Source organism: Brassica rapa, chromosome A05, assembly GCF_000309985.2.
Source record: "Brassica rapa cultivar Chiifu-401-42 chromosome A05, CAAS_Brap_v3.01, whole genome shotgun sequence".
In the NCBI taxonomy this organism is placed as follows: domain Eukaryota; kingdom Viridiplantae; phylum Streptophyta; class Magnoliopsida; order Brassicales; family Brassicaceae; genus Brassica; species Brassica rapa.
In genome coordinates this window covers 24,423,328-24,445,632 of record NC_024799.2, presented here as the reverse complement: position 1 = coordinate 24,445,632, position 22,305 = coordinate 24,423,328, and the positions used below count along the sequence as shown (strand labels likewise).

The following is a 22,305-nucleotide window of genomic DNA, read 5'->3' as shown; positions in this document are numbered from 1 at the left end:
TTATTCTTTTACAATGTTAGATTTGTATATTTAGTGAAATTGATATATTATATTAGACAATTATTTTCGTAAGTTTATTTTAAAACTTGTCTTATATCCTAAAACCCTTCGCACACCGAATAAGCAAACTCTATTATCAATTCAAAAGATTGCCTTTCTCGTACGCATATCTTGAATTAGTATTATGTATGATCATAACGTTTGTTATGTTATGTATGGACAACATCAACGTATTTGTTTCACACTAGCTAGTCCCAAATCATATTAATTATCCTGCTACAATCCATCCATCTACTCTATTAAAATACAGTCCTATTTTTTATCTATCATACATCAGTCTATGTTAGACCATTCATTAGAAATTTAATAAACATCCTAAAATTACTCATATATAATATTCTCCTAACAAAAAAAATATACATCTAAACAATAACATTTCTAAGAAAAGATAATTATATTGTCATTAGGTAATTATCATTTGACTGTTTATCATATTTAATATAGATCATATTTTATATATTTCAGTAACTAATTTGAAATTAAATAGTATAGCCTAATTCTTTTTAAATTATCATATTAAATTTTTAGATAAAACAAAATAAATAATATTTTATTGGTTGTAACATTTAATGTTTGATATTTTAGTAAAAATAAAAACATTAAACTTAAATATAATATATTAAATAAATAATACTTTAAAATTTTATTCACATAAAAACATTTCGAGAATAAAAATTTCTAAACGAAGAAGCTAATAATTTTTTTATTAATTCATATAAAACTAATGTTTAAAATTAAACTATTACTATTGATGTTGCATTTCAAATAAATAAACAAAAATACTTCATTAAAATATGATTTGTACAATATCATAAAACAAATTTCAACAAATAAAAATTTTTAAAATAAAAATTATATACCTTAAATATATTTATTTATAACATATTTAATATTTTAAAAATTAATTTAAAAATATAAATATATCTGCACGGATGTACGGGTTAATATCTAGTAATCTATTAAAATTGAAGTACAAAATTAAATGAACTCTAACTTTTCCCTAACAATTACAAGTTTGTGCCACTGACTTTTAATATCATTATTTAGTTTTCTTTACCTAAAATGACGTGTTTCAATACCAAATATACATCAGTTTATGTTGGTCTGCAGAATTAAATCTGATTTACACAAAATCAATAGACTATTATTATACACCAATTGTATAAAGCGTGTGATAATCAAGCCCGTGATAATCAAACAACTTTTCTCATCTACGTATTTTTTTTCATGTATACCACTAAATCAGTTTGGTTGCTGTTTTTGTTACAATTGTGTTTTTTTTTTCAGTTTTCATCAAAATATGTACGTTACATTATTGGTATTAAGCTGGACCTTCAAAAGAATTTTCCTGATCATACAAAAACAAGACCAAGAGAAAGACGCGTAAATATAAGATTATACATCAAAGATGTTTTGTATAAATGCAAAATATATTTAAAATGCTACATTTGGTTAGTTAGTCTCAAAAGATATTTTTGCTAAACAGAATCAAAACCAATAATTTCGTATATTCCTAAAATTAATAACATTCCAAAAAAGTTCATATTTAATTTAAAGATATTTCGTATATTCCTATAATATTAATTTTTTAAAAGCATTTCCTATTTTAAAGCAATCATCATAACTAAAACGTTAGCAATCTTACCAACATAATTTGCATGTTCTGTTTACAAGACTTGAATGTTTAGCTTATCTAAAAATGATATTATATTTGTAATAAAAAGAATGTATATTAAATAATTCATAACATTATTATTGTTTATATTATATATTATAATCTGAATATGACTGTTTGGATTTCAATTGGTTTAATCAATACAGTGTTATAAAAATACTGAATACAGCTACAATACATTACAACATACAAACAATAAGAATGTTATGTGTATCAAAGTCATTTAAAACAAATATGTAGTATGGTAAATGTTTTTTATTAACATAATTTTATCTATTCTATTAAAAAGGACAAAATAATATTTGCCTATAACATTTTATTTTACAGATTTTCATTCAGTTTTAATAAATTCTAACCATTTCATTTATTATCTTTTATAAAAAAATCAACATCATTTACTACAAAAGTACAAAACATAACTTACAAGTGTTTCATTTTCTTTTCTTTTTTTGTCGGGGATTTATTTAGATATTACAATTATGAGAAAGATTACAAAGACGATTTGATAACCGACAATACTACCTGCCTTATGAGGATCTACGCCTAACTGCATCATTTGAGCCGTCCTATGAAGATCACGCCTGACCGGATTTACTTGTACCATGTTGAGAAACTCTTGTAAGCCTTTCTTCCGTAATCGCATAATTGTTGAATAAATCGCTTGCTCCAGGAATTGAAACCTGGATTTTCCTGTGCAATCTACAAGTGTTTCATTTTCTACTCAAGAATCTTATTAACTAGTTTTACTATAATATTTTGACAGAATTTGTTTACATACTATCCATAATAATTCAACATGTTTGAATTTAATTGTTCTATTTGTGACAAGAATTTAAAATGGTAACAAAGAGTTTTTTATTTATTTTGTTTACAGAATCAGTCGGTATTAACATTCGGGTATTCATTTAGGTACGAGTTGTTTCTTTCGGGTATCAGGTTTTTTGGATTTTAAAACTAAGCTCCATTCAGATAAAAATTATGGATAGGTTTTGTCGGATCCTCCTAAAATATTAACAACCGCACGGGCGTGCGGATCAATCTCTAGTAATAAGTTTGTCTTATAAAGTCAATCCACGTTGGGATCAAATCAAGGACCCATTATGGTTTTGTCTATTACCTCGTATCTCCCTCTCTGGGTAAAGAATCTATACTAAGATTAGTCATCGCATTTTACATCATTGTTTGGCGTCCCATCGCATGTATTCTTATACGTACAAATACTTCTTATATTTTGGAGCATGATCATATACGAGAACGGTCCAAACTCTTGAAGTATATAACAACGGTTTATAAATATAACATAAAATATATGCAGGTGTTTTGGTCTATTATTCACGGTGATACTTTTTCGTTATAATCATCGTATAAATGATGCCAAAAGATTACGGTTTATAATAAATGGAGAAGAAGATGTCCAACATTATTAGTCAAAAAAAAAAAAAAGAAGATGTCCAACATGAAGAATTTGGGTCAGCCATTGGTGACTGGTTTAATTATTCTTTGACTTGACCAGCCGCCACGAATTGACTCTACAAATTTAAACAGGGATCCTATTTGTTCAAATTGTGAATGTTCTCCTATGTTCTGTATATGAAATGATTTAATAACTTCACTTTGTTTTTCTGGTTCCCTATTTGCTACTTCTCTTTTGCATCAAACTTACTTCAGTACTATCAATTTAACTCGTTAGACTGCAATAAAATTACGAAATGTGAATGCATGTGTTGGAGAATGGTTCCCTTACCAAAACCCTTTCTAAAGTTTTTTTTAATGATTAATCAGACTAATTCAAATCTTATTTAAGAGCCGGTTCTTAACTTTTTTTAGATAAATGTTAGGAGACGGTTTCCTATATTTCGCTAAGAACTCTACCCTAAGAACCCTAAGAATCTCCCATTAATCATACTCTTAGAACATGATTAATGAGAGTTCTTAGAGGTAGAATTCTTAGTGTAATTTAAGAATCGGTTATTAACTTTAACAAAGGAATAGGTTAATCATGCATGGTCTTAGGCCCAAACAAATACTTAAAAAGAAGTGAAACCCAGTGGATAAATCTTTTTTCTAGGCTTTCAAAGAAGGTAGAAATTCTATTTTCTGTGTGGCCACAAAATAAAGTATAATAAATTACCATTAAATCTGGTTTGTTTAACTTTCCAAAATCCACCAACCACCACACAACCATCTTATGGTTATATCTAAGACTATGTGCAATGGTTATATCTAAAAGCATGTGCAATGAGAGCGTTAGAAATAATTATTCAACTGTTGATTCAAGTGTAGTTAAAACAACATAAAGTGGAGACCACAATGTGATATGGGTAAGTTTTTACCAGTCATACAAAACTGATAAATGTTAGGGAAAATTTCATGTTTACCACTTTCATGGTACTACTTTTCATCTTTCTCACCAAGGGATGCTTCAAGAAGGTTTCATCGAATGGAGAGTCTACTTCTTTTTGGTATGACCATTGGTGCAATATGGGGGCGCTTGAGGAACTTATTGGGAGCTAGAGCCTATATTGATATGGGAATACCAGAATGTTCAACAGTAACTGAGGCTTTGCAGAAGCACAAAAGGAGGAGGCATCGTATTGTGATTTTGAATAAAGTTGAAGAGGAAATTGAAAGGCTGAAGTCTGAGAGTATTCAAGCTGAGGATATTGCTGTATGGAGAAATAAAGCAAAGAGTTAACGGCCTACATTCTCATCAAATAATATACATGGTTTATGATTCGCAAGGAGTATATATTGCAAGATTGGAGCAAATGTGTCTTGTTCAAACATGCTACACCAAAGTATTCCTTTCACATTTGGACAGCAAGGTTGGATAGATTGTCGACTTGTGACAGAATGTTGAAATGGAATCCAGCCATCGATCCAGTATGTGTACTGTGCAAGGAGGAAGTGGAGACAAAAAATCATATGTTCTTCTCTTGTGCATACACAAGTCAAGTATGGCAAAAACTGATGAGAGGGTTGCTTTGTGTGAGATATACTGAAGTTGGGGAGATATTGTTGAGCTAATGCTTGATCATAGTCAGGATCGGGTGAACTATTTCTGATAAGATATGCATTCCAAGCAGCAGCTCACTCAATCTGGAGAGAGAGGAATTAAAGAAGGCATGGGATAAACAGCTTCCACACACTTTGCTAACTAAAGTCATTGACAAGAATGTGAGAAATAGGTTGTCCACCATTCGGCGCCAAGGAGATCAGAAGATGGAGAAGGGGTTACAAATGTGGTTTGGCACTCGATAGAATGTTTTGCAAATGTAGTTCACTCTTTAACCTTTAGTCTCATGTTGCATTTCATGTAAAAACGTTCTTTTGGATGAATACAATTTAACATTTATTCAAAAAAAGGACATTTTCAAAAATATTTTGTTCATGAAGTGACAAAAGATTCTTATACCCTTATTTCTCAATATATAATAAATTATTATTTAAAAAATAATAAAAAAAATATTTTTTCATGTTTTCGAATTCGAACTTTTTTATAAAAAAAATTTTGAATTTCTTTTTCGAATTTTTTTAATATTTTTTCAAAATTTTCTTTTTGAAAATCAAAAATTATGTTTGAAACTATTTTTTTTAAAGTGTGTGTTTATTTCCAAATAATTAAAATTAAAATTTTTATTCTATGTAAATATTGAAATAGCTAATATAATAGCTGGTAAATTTTGGGTTATTGACCCCTTTATATTTAAATTTGATATGCATAATTGGTACACTTTAGTATATAAGCCAACTTATATCTAAATTATATATTTATTGTACGCATAAATAATTTATGGTTCTGCCACTGAAATCAACATGAAAATCGGATATATCAAACTCTGAAAGTAATGAACTTTTTTTCTTTCAAAAAGAATAAATGTGACCAATTTTTTTTTAAAAAAAAATGTGGCAACAATTCAAAAAAAATTGTTATTTGCTGAAAACCGTCCATTCCTATAATTTTTATTTTTTCTGGTTATAAATGATAGTGGGAAAATATATATCTAACGAGGATTTCTGGTGGGAACTAAACCAATCTAATTTGTTGTAATAAGAACAAAAATACTTAGATAAGAGAACTTAAAATCATGTTATTTGAAACTTTTTTTAACATATATTATAATATTAAAAAATATTTTAAAATTTTTGTTTAAATTTCAATTGGTGAAGATAGTTTCGGAACCAGAAGAATGACCAGCTTTTGCAAATTATTTGGAAGATTTACAACTCCTGAAAGCAACTTTCCTCCGATCAGAGATTCTCTATGTTTCAAGAACGTACAATACCAAGGCGGACAGCCTAGTACGCAGTGCAAGGAAGCAACCGTCTTTCGTCGTTCATATGGATGCAAATCTTTCAACATGGTTTACAGAGTCTATATGAGTCTGTATAAGTTGATGACAAAAAAAAATACCCTCTGTTTACACATTAAATACTCTCTTTCTAATTAATACATTAAAATAATAAATATTTATTTAAAATTTTACATTGTAAATATAAAAAAAAAATTCTTTATAAAGCAAAAATAAAATCTTAAAACGCTATTCAGGGATATTAGTAGAGAGTATTACTGCCGTAGCTTAACTTGTAAGTATTGAAATAGAAGGGAACAAGTTACCTTGTTAAACTAGATTAAATAGCTACCTTTTCGTGATAAGAAGAGATAAACAATTGTCTCATTGTCCAAAATTAAGTTGAATTAACTACAATAACCAGTAAAATCTTTTGGAGAAGTGAGAATGGAACTGAATGGTAATATTCGGTCTTGATTAGGTGGTTTTATCATTGTCAATATCGTAGAAATTGTAGAAAAGAAAAGTATAAGAATGTTCATGTTTCTCTTTTTCTTTTGTTCATCTCTCCAAGTTAAAATTTTGGGGGAAAACATACAAATCCTACCTTTACAAGCACGAAGTCTAAACTATTATACGTTAAAGTCATGATGATATATAAGATTATTTCTTCGTGGTCTAGAATATAATATGCAGACAATAATGATGTGCCTAGAAGAATTTTAATGTTCGGAAGTTGATACAATATAATCATCGTCAGGGTGTCAAAAGTAAGCCCTCTCCTTAGCCTCTGCAGTAAACAAAGGGTAAAAGCGTCATATCGGGACCACATATACGAAGATACAAGACGCATTGATGCAAAAAGACTAATTCTAAATCTCAAGCCGGCAAGACTTTTTATGAGCCGGGTCATTGATTGATTTGGAACAATAAGTCAACAAGAATGACTTGACCGAATCGGTTTATTATTTTAAGAACAAAACTTAGGTTCACTCCCTAGGGTGAACCTTTAAATTCACCTCACCTCTAAGAACCAATCATAATACCACATAGATTAATGGATAAAAACAATTAAATAATTTTTTAAAAATCAAAATAGTTAAAAATAATAATAATAACGCCAATTTTAACGACGTTAAAAACGCCAACTAAACCCTAAATCCAAACCGTAACCTTAAACCCGAAACTCTAAACACTAAACCTAAACTCTATACCCTAAAACCCAAACCTAAACCCTAAACCCAAACCCTATACCCTAAATCCAAACCGTAACCTTAAACCCTAAACTCTAAACCTTAAACCCAAACTCTATACCCTTAAACCCAAACCTAAACCCTAAACCCAAATCCTATACCCTAAATATAAACCCTGTACGTTAAAACCTAAACCCTAAACCCAAATACTATACCCTAAAACCCGAACCTAAACTCAAACCCTATACTCTAAATCCAAACCCTATACCTTAAAACCTAAACCCTAAACCCTAAACCCAAACTATATACCCGAAATTCAAACTCTAGATCCTAAATTCTAAACCCTAAACCCTAGACCTTAAATCCTAAACCCAAACCTTAAATCCTAAATTTAAACCATAAACCATAAATCCAAACCCTATATCCTAAACTCAAATCCTAGACCCTAAATCTAAATTGTAAATCCTATACCCAAATCCAAAACTAAAATATTTAGATTAATGTTGATATTGTTCTTTTAGAATTTAAGGTTTGGATTTAGAATCTACAATTTAAGTTCATGATTTAGGGTATAGAATTGGGTTTAGGGTTTAAGGTTAAATTTAGGGTCTAATGTTTGGGTTTAGGATTTAAGATCTAGGGTTTATAGTTTAGGGTTTAGAGTTTGGGTTTAGGGTATAGAGTTTGGATCTAGGGTTTAGGTTTTAAGGTATAGGGTTTGGATTTAGAGTATAGGGTTCGGGTTTAGGGTATAGAATTTGGGTTTTGGGTTTTGGGTTTTGGGTTTAGGGTTTAGGTTTTAGGGTATATGGTTTGGATTTAGGGTATAGGTTTGGGTTTAGGGTTTAGGTTTGGGTTTTAGGGTATAGAGTTCGGGTTTAGATTTAGGATTTAGGGTTTAGGTTTGGATTTAGGGTTTAGTTAAGGTTTTTAATATCGTAAAGTTGACGTTATTATTATTATTTTTTAATTATTTTAGTTTTTAAAAAATTATTTAATTGTTTTTATCCATTAATCTATGTGACATTATGATTGGTTCTTAGAGGTGAGGTGAATTTAAAGGTTCACCCTAGGGGTGAACCTAAGTTTTGTTCTTATTTTAATGGATACACACGATGCAAAATCTCTTTATATAATCTCTAGAAGATTCTAATGTACGAGTCCTTAAAGCCAAACGAGAAAACAGTAGACCAAAGGCATGGAGGAGATGATGGGATCGTGGGACAAAAGAAGGGAAGAACAAGAAGAAGAGGAGGAACAAGTGTTAAAGCTCCCAGGGTTTAGGTTTCATCCGACCGATGAGGAGCTTGTAGGGTTTTATCTCTCTCAAAAAGTACTACTCAAGAAATCCAGCAAGATTGATGAGATCATCAGTCAAATCGATATCTATAAATTCGATCCATGGGATCTTCCTCGTAAGTTTTTTTCACTCATCACTTGTTCCTGTAACTTGTGTTCCAAACTGTTTAGTGTTTATTCTTATTACAAAAAGAAAATAGATATTTCATGCATGCTTGTGTCGTAAAATTAACACACTAGCTATAAGCAAACGACCGAAACATAGTAAAAAAAAATTATTATCCTAAGCCAAAACTATAAGAATATATATTCATACAGAAGAAGTAAGAAACAATGAAAATATACAATAGAATTTTTGAAATATAATTTACGTGCCCTAATAGATGTGGCTTATGTCACGTACGGGCTGGCTACTGATCAAAGGTGTGTTTGGCTTGAAGGCTCGAGGCATACGGAGAAAGAGAGCTACTTCTTCTGCAAGAGAGGAAGGAAGTACAGAAACAGCATAAGACCAAACCGAGTGACTGGTTCCGGTTTCTGGAAAGCCACGGGAATAGACAAACCTATCTACCTCGATGGATCCAGCAAAGCCGTGATCGGTCTAAAGAAGACACTCGTTTATTACATCGGAAGCGCCGGGAAAGGAAGCAAGACAGATTGGATGATGCACGAGTTTCGACTCCCCACGGCCAATGACACTATCCCTGGTGGTTCCACTTCCACCCACCGTAGCCCTACTCCGTCTTCCTTGCTACATGCTGTAAGTTTGTAACCTACTCAATCATCATGAATTCATGGTTACATCTATTATGGTTGGCTACACGTTTTAAGCAAACAAATATTCATGAGCTTCGGTGTAGAATCTAAAAAATGTTCATGATTTGATTCATATGATATAATTTTGCAGGAAGTGTGGACATTGTGCCGGATATTCAAGAGGAATGCGTCTAGTAGAAAATACACTCCGGACTCGAAAGAATTAGCAAGTTGGGAACGCGTGAAGCCACAACAATCTAATAATCGCGAAGCAGCTTATATCAGTTTTGGTGACAATGAGAGTAGTACCAACAAGATCAACGTCATGGAAAGCAAAGAGAATAATGAGAGGAACGTTTTCCAGCTTCACCAAACGCCTCATCCACACCAGCCCATTCCCATGGAGTACACTAGTAGCACACAAGTGGATAACACAGTTCCACATATCTCAAACGATAATAACATGGACGATGTAAACTACGAGAACTGGGACGAGCTTCGCTCGGTTGTGGAGTTTGCTTTTGGCCCTTCCTCTTATTAGTTAGATGTCCTTTTACTAATTGATTACTATACATTATATAGTACTTGGACCTTGTTGCAAGGGAAATACTCTTGACAATTATATATATACATGTGTAATGTACCTGATAATATATATCCATATACTATTATTATTATTCTCCATTTTCCTACATATAATCTGACCTAGTATTTGCATGTATTTTGTTCTTGGTAACAAACCAGTAGTTTTGTTTTTTTGCGTTAAATTAAGTAACGAGGAAATGTAGCCGAGCCCATGTTACAGAAGGCCATATCAGAAAGGATTTTAAAACCCAAAGGCAAAACCTTCTAAATGATGCGAGTCCAAAGCAAAAGCGGACTTAAAACTATTGAGATATAGTCATATCGGACTTGTTGGTATGTTTGAGTACCCCATTTCCTCTTCTTCTTACGACCCATGTACCCAAACCAAACTTTTTTGCTGTAAACTAGAACATGGCATCGCCTCCTTATACATAGTGGAAGGTAACAGAGACATGTGACACTGGACAAAACTATGCGAAATACATGTTACTAAATTTGAAAGTATATCACATTACCTTGCTAGAAGCACTAATTTTCCACTCACCTGTAAAATGTTAATATTATAGTGGTGCACATTGCACAATATATACGATTGATTGGATCCTACGGATGAAATAAAATGTGTCACAATCATCCAACTTAGGCATCTTGATTTCGTAGGGACTCAATCTTTATGGTCCATTTTTGTTGTGGATGGGGTCCATGTATTGCTTTCTTGATTCATTTAAGTAATCGTGTTGTGTTGTTGTCTTGGCCTGCTGGACACTAAGGACACCGTTCATCCATCACTTCACATCATTCATCTTCCTTACTTGCACCACTATTAATCATCATCATTATCAGGTAACTTTGGCAACAATAATATACTATAAAACTAGACTCCTATTGGGATCTTAAATCATCATAATCAAGAGTGATCTACTACTGATCTTCGTGGTTGTCTTAGTAAACAAATAGAAGAATATTCCATGTGTTTAGGATATCTATGATTTCTTGTTATCGTTTAATCTAGTGTGCCATCTTAGACTTTTAAGTCTGTCTTTTACTTTTTGTCTCCCTTTGACAAAGTAGCCGACGCACATCTTGGTTTTTCTTTCACTTTTTCGTAGCTTTATCATATTCCTTATCTTGTGAATTTATTCTTACTATCATTGAATTGCTTTACTCTTGTTTTGAAATTTTGCATGGTTACAAAACAAGGTTACAATAATTGTTTGAATTATAAGCTCTTTTTTGTAATATATCGATGTTGATATTTATTGTTTGCTCCCACCAAAGAACTATACATGATATTAATAGTTAGATTTTAAATTACTATGAGTGGTTGGTTCCTAATGTGGACAATAACCTAACTATTTCATCACCTTTTTTCATCCACACGAAAGTACAGTCTCTACCCGTAAATGTCCATGTCTTGTTCCTATCAAATATATCAATGTCATGTCATAACCATATATTGTTTTTTGTCGCGGATAGAAACATAAACTTCTAATTATATTTCTTATCTAAACCACATGGTGTTTTGATATTTTGTACCATTTAGTGGGTGAGAGGACGATAGTTGCATAGGCACTAATTTAATTTTTCCCATCATTAAATTAGAACAAACAAAAAGGGGATTAGGCCAAGTGGACGATCGTGGTACAGGCTACTCCTTTTAACTTTATTAAACCCTTTGAAATATTCTCACATCTTTTCTAACTTCATCTTCTGTTGTCCAATCAAATGCACAGTTAGATCTATCACTACAATGTTTATGATTGCTATTATTTGATAGATCCAAGACCTGGCGAAGAGGAACTATTAAGAATTACCTATCATGTGGGTGGCTTTAGCAAATTGGTACGAACGATATCATATTATATATCAAAATAAACTCACACACCACAAAATACGGAACGATATAGTTTACAGATGAGGATTCTGCACCCATTTTTAATATCTTTAGTCACCTCTCGTAATAATGTTTCACTAAACGTTTACTTTTGTTTCACTTTCTAAAGTCTTACAACATGTATGCTTCTTTCTGAATTTGATTAATATCTCTTGGACCTTTATCTTTGACAACACCCAATTCGATTCATACTTATGTAAAAATGTAAACTACACAATCACATATATGGCAAGTGCAACTAATTTCAACTGAGATAAACGATCAACATCTTAATCACAATAAGCTACTTTCTTAATTGCGTCAAGAGACTATGGACGACTTTGGTAGAAACAGAAAGTTGGGTTCCACTTTGGTATGGAAGGTAGAATATTTGCTCAAGAGTTGTGACAAAGAAGAAAGGATAAAGAACTCAGGCCATCGATATCATCGTTGGTCCATAGTTGACATGGTACACCATTTATGAATGTGAGGTCTCATCCAAGTTTTTTTGTCCAAAAAGCATATTTGATATATGTTCATATTTTATATAAACTAATAAAGTAGGGACGTTGAATGTTAGAGGTTAGGCTACAGAACAAATAAAAACCGACCCACAAATCAATCAAATTCGAAATGATGATGACACTAATTCATACAACTTTTCTAATGTCATCTTTGCCATGGACTTCTTTTTTACAAGTTGTGAAATATATTATTCCTTATATATATTGAAAGGTGAATCATATTCATTTCATCAAACTACTGAGCACAGTGGAAGTTAAAGATGACTTTAGATCATTTCCATTGACAAAAACAACAGAAGAAGCTAATAGCATGTTTACCGGAAGGTTTTTAGGTTGGGGCTCTCAGCGGAATATAAGAAATTATCTCTTGACTTTTAACTAAAACAAATTAAGAACCGGTTCTTAGGGCAACATTATCGGTGGTGGGGGGGAGGGTTCTTACGCGTGGGCCCCACCACCTTTTTCCAAAAACTGTGTCAAAATGTCTTTAATTAACAAACGTTTTCACTGCGTTTGTTACACTGTTTGCCGGCCCCCAATGACGTGTGGCGGTCCGCGACTGGTTCATTTTTAATTTTAAATTTTTATTTATTTTTAAATCAGAAAAATAAAAAGAAAAAAAAAACTTAAGAATCCCAAAAACGTTTTTGGGGATAATGATGCCCTTAAATATCTTATTTAAGAGCCAGTTCTTAATTTTTTTAGTTAAAAGTTAATAGACGATATCTTATATTTCGTTAAGGACTCCCAATAAACATGCTCTAAAAGAACGAGTTATTCCAAAAATGAATAATTTTACTTTGTGCCCCATTAGAAAATCTAACTAATTTTCTTTTGATACTATTTACTATATTGATTGGAGTGTGTAATGTTTCACCAGACTTATTGTATTGTATCGACTTTTGTGAAAGCTCATTTCAGAAAGGAAGAGAGAAAAAATATTGTTCATTGTGAGTATATCATATGGTGCAGGTGACTCACACAACACACGGCATAGAAGGTTAACCTCTTTCATGTCGATATCGCCACTATGTTCATTTCCACAGTTGATAATAGTTAAAATATTAAAATGGTGAAAGTCGGTTCCAAACACATCTAATAATTAATTTATAGAGTCAAGTAACTTTGTCATCTGTATGATATATTTTTGCTTGAAATGCTAACACATCAGGAAGTCACCTGGAAGCATACGTTATTTGTCTGTATTATATACATAAAAATTAGGTTAACTGATGAATTAAAATACAATAACGTGTAAGATGAGGAGTTTTGTTTGATATTTAAAATTCAAGTCGTGGAAAGTTCCAAGTGTGGAATCAACTTCACGTGTTGAAGAAGGGGAAATAAAGAAGAAACGGTCCCCAAAGTGGGCCCCAAAGTGGGCCCAGAAACGGCCCAAATCTTATTTTAATGAAATAATAATATTAATATAGGAAAAGAAGACGTGGGCCCGGCGGTGCGATTTAAATGCCGAGTTTGGCTTTTCTGTCTTTTTTCTTGTGGACTCCACTTTTAAGATTTGTTCCCTAAATTAAATAGCTTCTTTTTCTACCGACAGTGTCCTTTCACCATTTGTCCTTCAGTTTTCAACTAGATTCCTATCAGTAGTACAATTGCAGAATTTACAATTTAACTGAAAAATAGATATAACACTACCTAATTTTAGATAATATCGTTTTTATTTATTACGTACTGTATTACTTAACAATAGTAATAGTTAATTCAAACATCTTTTAAATATTTTTATAGACCACAGTCTGGCAGAAATTATATACTCTTGTATAATCAATGATACAGTGCTGTCCTAGCGGTAAATTTCATTCGATCGCTTCCTGTTGATATAAATGTTTCACCATTTGATTTTGTTTAACAACATTTGTTTTTATATATCAACAACTCTGCATTCAAAAAGATGTAAGAAGACAAAACTTAATAATCTCTACTTTAAAAGTTGGGGTTATGAGAGAACGTGAACTAGCTACATTTTCACATGCTTCAGAAACGGTCCCTCGTTCTTCGAAGCCTCGCTCTACTTTTTTCCATCCTATACATTACATTTTAGGAGCGTATTAACTTAGTAACGTTACATTAAAAATAAAGTTAAATATTTATTCCCAGTCAAACTTCCTACGAGTTCATAATCCTTATCATGTTACTTAAAGATGCCGTGGTTGATTGCATGATAGCATATAAATACAGCATTGAATGACTTAACCAAACATATTGACATTGCAATAAAGTATTTTATTTTATTTTTTGCAATACAATACAGTACTCTCTCTGTTTTTAAAAGATGCATATTCTAGATTTTTCACATATATTAAGAAAATTCATTAAATATGTATTGTTTTTTGTAATTAAATAACAATTTTCCATAACTTTAAGCCAATAGAATTTCAATAAACACTATTAATTTTTTTGAAACTTACAATTTTTCATAAAATCATACATTGAAAAAGTAAAAAATGTATCTTTTTAAAACAAATTTTTTTTCCAGAACATACATTTTTTAGGAACGGAGGGAGTATTTTATAACCAAGAAAAACTATTTAAATACGAATGGGCTGTGGTGATGGTGTTGGGTGGAATGGAGGCAGTCAAATACTTATATACTTCTATATAAAATTATAATTTGCGTTTCCTTGATAAGAAAGGGACAACACATGCGTGTTCTTAACGCGTATCGATTATCTAGTTCCTCCCCAAGCCAATCTACCAGTTCATGTGCTTTTCAAAACGTTTACCTATGTTCAGATATAAACCTTAATTAACCATATCTTATTAATATTTCTGATTTTCACCACCGTGCGAATCTAAACATCCAAAAGGTTAAAATATATACGTCTTGCTTTCCTTACATGGAGTATTTCGAATATTTTGGTCCAAGAAGAAAGTATGCTTTTATTACGTACTTGATGTAATATCACATCTTTTAAAATAATTTGGTAAACTGAACCTGTTTTGGGAGGTATTAACGCCGGAAGAAGAGGAACAGACAAAACCGCACGACGAGATTGTGGTGGACTCTCTCTTACCTTTTACTATTTTACTATTTTCCAATTTTACCTTTTATTTTACTCTCCAGAGAAATAGAGGACAAAAAAAACCGAGATAGGTGTAATTTCGAGATAGGTGCAACGATATATCATCTGTGGAAACAGAGAAACAATGTCCTCTTCAACAGCACCCACATTCCACCGGAGTCTATTATTAAGTGCATAGACGGGGACATTCGCAACACCATCCACGCAAGAAACAGGAGGAAAAGATTCCTCAACTATCTACCTCTTTGGAGCCACTGATGTTTGCATCACCACAAATGTAACTTAATTGTCTCTCTGTTTTTCTTTTTTTTGCCAGAGAAGCAATTTTAGATTAGTGTTTCTACTCTTGTAAAAACTCTTTTATTTCATTTATGATATTAACATCCTTAGCAAAAAAAAATTTCGAAAACTACGTACATTTGGAATTGGACCCACTCTTTGTCACAGCGACATTTGCGCGCGTTCTCCACGTCAGTCTTTGCCATTTACCGCGCACTGTTGTTGTCCCATGCGCCATTTCAATGCGATTTACTAACGGCTAGTCCCATACCTATGTTTATATTGAACTTCGTTTATATTCTATCTCACGCTTAGAATAAAGTCTTTTTAGCATAAGTTCTCTCTCGGGTATAGAGGAAAAGTTGAAATGGCCTTTTCATTTTGCTTTAGGTTTAATGGTCTGTCACGCATAACCCACGACTTCGACCACTTTCTTTCCTTTTTTTCTTTTTGGCATCGAATATATAATTTCTAGAAAAAAACAAAAGATAATAACGTATCAACAAAAGTAAGCTAGTGAAACCCCATCTTGTGAGAAGTGACGTTGATATATTGATAAAGACAAGTAGTTGAACCACAATGCTTACCCCTTTTTGGTGCATACTTCACACAAAAGATGGGAAATGACATTTGAAAGTGGGTATTAAACCTAACCCACGATTTTAAGCAAGAGAGGACCCTCGTGAACCTCAACAAATTTTAAGAACTGACATATATGTCAAAGATTCGTGTGTCCATCATCATCAATATCATCCAAAGAGAAAAAAAAAATTAAAGAAATAATAGTTTTTAAACCAAAGATTGATTGTAGAGACTGTTTCAACTATTTACTATTCTTAGAACATTTACAATTTACTAGTATGGTAAGTTTCACGAGGAAAGATTAACATGGAGACTAGCATTCTTTGGAGATTTACAGACTGGACAAGTGTTAACCGAAGATCCACACACAGTGCATAAACACATGTGTCTACACGGCAACAGTAACACACTTGCTTCTCCTTTCCCACACCCTCTACACATCGTGCTTGTTATGGTACGCACGCTTTTAGCCTCTCCTGCTAACCTCCACCGCTCGTCACTATCACCCTCGTCGTTGCTTCCACAACAAGACTGCGCGTCATCAGCCGCCGTGGGCTCCTCCCACTTGTTACGTTCCACAGCTGCGAGGACTTGTTGCAAGTTTGAACGTAGGGAGTTCACGGTGGCTTCATTAGACTGTGCCATGTCACGCCATATCTGATTCTCTACGCAGAGAGACCTAACCTTCTCCTCAAGAAAGAGGTTTAGTTTCCCTATGTGATTGATCTCTTCGTCTTTGGCTCTCAGTGTCTTCGCCAACCCTTGTTCAATGGCTTCCATTATCTTCCTACCTTGCGCTTTTCTCTTTTCTTCAATATCCATTCTCATTATCTCAACCTGATAAAATATTGTCGAAAACTATCAACCGATGTGAACCAAAAAAATTAAGTGTTGTTAAATTTAATTAGAAAAACACTTACATGATGAGAGATCAAACGGTCGATATCGAAGTTGTGATGTTGGACGTTGGAAGACAAGTCTTGTCCGAGGAACATGAGAGGATCAGTGCAACGTTTCTGGCTTGGCATATGATTAACAACTGCTGATTCTTCTATAGGGCGTTTTCGCATAGACGACGAAGAAACAGGACAAAGATAACCGACGTTGCCATTAGTCTCGCTGTTGAATGTCAAGGAACTCTCAACAGAATGGATCATCGGTTTCATGGACTGTTGAGCCAGGCAATCAAACGGTGAGAGGTTGTAAACTGGATTCAACAGAGAAGTTTGACATTCCATGGCGGGGTTAAACGGCATGGTCGTCGCTTGAACAGTGTTATATCTCATTTGGGTGTTATAGACTAAACCGTTGGCTTCAACGGGATTCATCCTTTCTCTGAAAACAAAACCACTCGTAACGTTAAGATTGTTGAAAAAACAGAGAGAGAAGAACACAAGAGAGAATGAAAAATGATATAATACCTGTTATTAGAAGAATATAGATGATTTAAATGGTGAGCTTCAACGGCCATCGACGTTTTTGTACTTGAGAAACTGGTTCAAAGCTATTAAATGGGCGATATAGAAGGGAGCCTGTTGAAACGTGAATGCAACGAAAGATGGAGAGGTTGTGGGGTTTTTAATTACGGTTTTGTAGAGAGGAAAAACTAAAAAACAAATATCAAAGCAGACCCCAACACCACCCTTGTCTGCCAATTTATAGAGAACAGAGAGGAAAATGTGATGTGTTTTTTTATTAATAATTTTCTTAATTTTGTTGTTTTCTAGAAAGTATTTTAAATAATTAAAAACATTAATCATGAGGATTCTTCGGTTATCCTGCTGACCAGTAACCATTAAATAAGTTGCCTTTTTCAGCGGTTCTTCATGACAAAAAAAAACACTTTTGACTACGACAGATGTTACGGTCAAAATCATAATATCTATATCTGCCTCTTTTACTTTAAACTTCCTATTTTACTTTCTTTGTATATAAATAAATTCGTTATTAATTGATTTGCATGTATGAGTTTTAAAGGCTCAGAAATTTTTGAATCAATAACTTTAAACGGAAAATACAAAAATAAATGAGGAGTGCCTTATCCGTTCGGGCAGACTCGGACAAGCCCGTTATTATTCCAACGCGGCGAATCCGTAAATGAAGCAGAGGACTAGATAACAGACGGTCACTGACGATGCCACATGTCAAAGAAGACAAAATGTTAAGGTGTGGGACCTTTGGTCCACGTGTGATGGTGTTGCCTGGATACGAGGGTCGCATGGGCACGTGTGAAGTACCAGCTTGGCATTATTCTTTTTTTTGTCAGCTTGGCATTATTCTTTATTTATATTAATTTTAGTGTAACCAGAAAACTTTGATTTAAACAAAAAAGAATGAAAATAAGAAAACATAGTGCAGCCGTTGAGAAAGGTACGGTGTATCCACCGCTGCTTCTTTACCTCTGTTTATGATTTTGTTTTTTTCTTTAAATTACTTAATTATGTTTTGTGTGTTACTTTCATGGTTCTGGTTGCCACGTCTGTTAACCTAAAGTCGCGCCTGGTGTCCCAAACCTCTATTCGATATTACGGCTAGTGTCATTGCCACATCAATTGAAAAACTCATTAATCTCTTATTATGAGTTTGGCGTATATTCACCATCCCTAATAATTTGTTTTCCTGGCTGACGTTTTTATTTAAGTTTAAAACTTCTTTTGTCAACAGCTATTTTGTTCAAAATTGTTTTATGAATGTCTTTGCATCAATGAGATGTTGTCTGCGTTGTATTACACCTACTCTAGGTAGAGAATGAAATGGGTATATCTCTCAATAAATATTTGGTTTAAGTTATTTGACTTCACTTTTTCTGCTGACATACGACTTCGTCGTCTAAACATAATTGATTAGTTAAAATGATACATTGATACTCCAATACGTTTTGACCAACAAAAACAAAATACTTTTACGTAATAGTATAGTATAGTATGCATTTTTTAAAAACATAATAGTATACATTTTGTTATAATAGCAAAGCTTTCATCGCATGTCAACGCTTATATGATTTTTACTAACAATATCGTTTTCATATGGTTTAGTTGTTTAATTAGACCAGCATACCTTTTATTATTCAGTCGTAATTTTTTTTTCTTATTAGCATTTTGTGTTTAGTTTGTTATATGAAATCAACCTATGCAAAAATTCCAAGAAAAACTTTGGGATAAATCATTGTGTTCAATCAAATAGACAATCTGGAATAGATGCTCACAAGGTGTACTTTCCATATGAATTTAATAACTTTACAAGGAGTTCATCTTTTCCATAGTTTTTTTCATATATACGAATCTACAGTTTTTTTTTTGTTAGTGCGGGTGGACACCTTTTTTGGTGACCAGATGTAATCACTATAGAAGTAAACTAATGTCGAGTTGGACTATTACAGTTTATGATTAAACTATATTTGTTTACACACACTATGTCACTATCATTTCTATAATTTAAGCCACCAGCTGATAAACTAAGTTATCTTGGGAATGCTAGAGCATGAAGAGCGGCATAGAATCACGAGGCTAGCAAGCAAACGCATTAAGATGGGCATGCCTGCTGCATCATCTGCTTTTCAGAACATTATCTCTACCATTATTTTTTGTTCAAATATCTCTAGCATTATATTATCAATTTATTTATCGTATCAGGCATTTGGGTCGACCTGACATCGTATGATCGTACAACTATTATTTCTTTTTTTTTTTATGGCTGACAACACAATATTAAAAAAAATAGAAAAAGTTACAGGTCGCCTAATAACAAAAGTAGATGCTCGTTTCAAAATATATTGCTTGTTAAAGAGACATTCGAATAATTAAGAAGATAATTTGAATGAGTCTTACGTTGGGACTATTTTAGTTTGTAAATTACATGGTAACAATATGCTCATCATCTCAGTTTTTCAGTTTAATAAATTTCTTTTTTTTCGTTTTAAAACCCTACATTGTTTATTATTGAGAGGAACGAAAGTACATTGGTTTAAGTTTTATTTTCTTTCTATGAAAAAAATAATGCACACACACTTTCTAGAGTAACCATAATTTCTACTAAGATGTACAAATGTACTTCTGCCCATATCTGAGGTTTACCATGAGGTTTGTAGTGAGAAAATCATTAAATAATTGTTGAATGGTATTAAAATTAATTCATGTTCGCAAGAAAATAAACGTAAAAATAAGAATATAAATGTAGGTCAGTGGTTCTGGCTTCCCTGCTTTTCAGGGCAAATACATGATAAAAGTACTTCCTTCTCTTTTATTTTCTTTAGTTGAGTTTAAGAAGTCGTTGATCAATTAGTTTCCACGCATCATCTCAACCAATAACTATAATGAGAATCTCAATACACACACACATAAACCCCCATCTAATTTTTTATACGTTACAAACTTTATTATTCCTTTTTGAGGGAATCTCGCTTTCATCATCCCTACATTACATGCATAATATATTTTGTAGCGTTCGTAAGGTACTCTACCATATATGATAGACCTCGTCATATATCTCATACACAGAGGTATACACATATGTCTAGTTGTGTAAGTAACATGTATATAAACATATAAAAGAAGAATATGCACATCCCATATATATTTCATGCTTATAGATATCGATAAACACAAAATACGTGAAAGCAATGCATCGGAAAAGTTTGTTGAGCAAGGAATTGGATACGGCTCGAGATGCCATCACATGCACTACCAAAAAGTGGAGCAAAGTATCATTATAGTCCATAAACTTCAATTATGTGTTTCCACTTTTTCTACGACCCCCATCAAGAAAAATAATTTCACTTGTCTTTATTTTATTTTAACAGTATGAAAAAGGGATTCATTTCTCAAGATTATAGGTTTCCGCTATCAAATATACGTCTACAAATGTAGTTTATCCGTCGTTGTTTTGTGGCGGTAACCTCAAATTAGTTTGAAATAATGAAATATGTGCATGTTAGTTAGAATGAAAGACCCGTTCAAACCTCCTCTACAAACAAACAAACCCATGTAACTTGACAACCACCAATTAGTATATTTGATATCGTTTTTGTTAAAAAATAAATTGTTATAAGAACTAAAAGCGATTATTAAGTTATTTAATTGGGGGGAGGGGGGGGTTTGGTGAAAATATTATCGATATTATTATTTAGTTTATTTATTAAGAAAATAATTTACTTTTATTGTTTTAGGATTTTTTTTAGATATAGTTGTCTATACTTAAGTTTGTATTCAGATTATTGATATTGATATTTTATAAATAGCTTTTGTTAAGCGAGAATAGTATTCTCTAACTTTGTTTTCCGTAGATATGTGGATCTCAACGAGTTCAAGAAAATAACATCTCCTATATATTTTCTGAATCAATAGGTTAGTTGCGTTATTGTAGCTTCCGCTACATCAAAAAAGAATGTGGATATATAGGTGAATAGATCCCAATACCAACATCTTACTTCCATAGGAAACACACCTAGAACCTTCATTTCCACTCCTTGCAACAATTATATATTCCACGATTTGATTTTGAGCGTTACACTCGATTTCATGCACCCATGTGGACCTACCTACTCTACCTGATAAAGTGATAATTGAGTAGAACAGCAAAGATATCAACGAGTTTTCAAGTCTTTAACACACGTTACGTGGATCCAAGGCAATTTGTAGATCGAGACGGGGCCGTAATTATCGAGGCCTCACATATAATCATAATAAAAGAAATCCCTCAATTATCATCACTCACGCTTTCACCGAATCCTTATGACCCATCCGCACGTTAACGTTTGATTTTGGAATCAGATGCCACAACTGCTGATTCTCAATTTCCCATGTTAGATTATAAAACGTTTTATCCCATGTCTATAGCTCAAATTTGACTAAACATGTCATATTTAAATTATTTAATCAACCTGCTAATTAGCTGCCAAGATTGATTAACTAGATGAAATTAAAAAAAAAAAACATTTGGATAAAGATAGGGGAATCATCACCTCACCGTCCAACCCACTACACATAAAAAATCCAGAAACGAGTGAAATTAATAGGTCTCTCTTTTCCAAATGAATATAACATGGATACATATATATATTTTTAAAGGCATAAATAAATTCAAAATCAATCTAGAAAATGTGAGAGGAGGAGACGTAAATTCACTGTCGACTTTATGAGAGTGCA

The 22,305-nt window shown here is 32.6% G+C and overlaps 2 protein-coding genes across 2 annotated transcripts; one reads left to right on the top strand and one right to left on the bottom strand.

Moving 5' to 3' along the window:
• The first annotated feature begins 796 nt into the window (after nucleotides 1-796).
• Nucleotides 797-15,745, top strand: LOC103870211 (transcription factor JUNGBRUNNEN 1). The gene is made up of 3 exons (XM_009148323.3): nucleotides 797-8,635; nucleotides 8,960-9,279; nucleotides 9,427-15,745. The coding sequence occupies exons 1-3, from the start codon at nucleotides 8,419-8,421 to the stop codon at nucleotides 9,814-9,816; spliced, it is 927 nt and encodes a 308-aa protein (XP_009146571.2). The 5' UTR covers nucleotides 797-8,418; the 3' UTR covers nucleotides 9,817-15,745.
• Nucleotides 15,746-16,348: 603 nt separating this feature from the next.
• Nucleotides 16,349-17,838, bottom strand: LOC103870210 (probable BOI-related E3 ubiquitin-protein ligase 3). Its single transcript, XM_009148322.3, has 3 exons — nucleotides 17,584-17,838; nucleotides 17,083-17,497; nucleotides 16,349-16,999 (listed from the first exon to the last, which is right to left on the bottom strand). The coding sequence occupies exons 1-3, from the start codon at nucleotides 17,631-17,633 to the stop codon at nucleotides 16,451-16,453; spliced, it is 1,014 nt and encodes a 337-aa protein (XP_009146570.1). The 5' UTR covers nucleotides 17,634-17,838; the 3' UTR covers nucleotides 16,349-16,450.
• Between the last annotated feature and the right edge of the window lie 4,467 nt (nucleotides 17,839-22,305).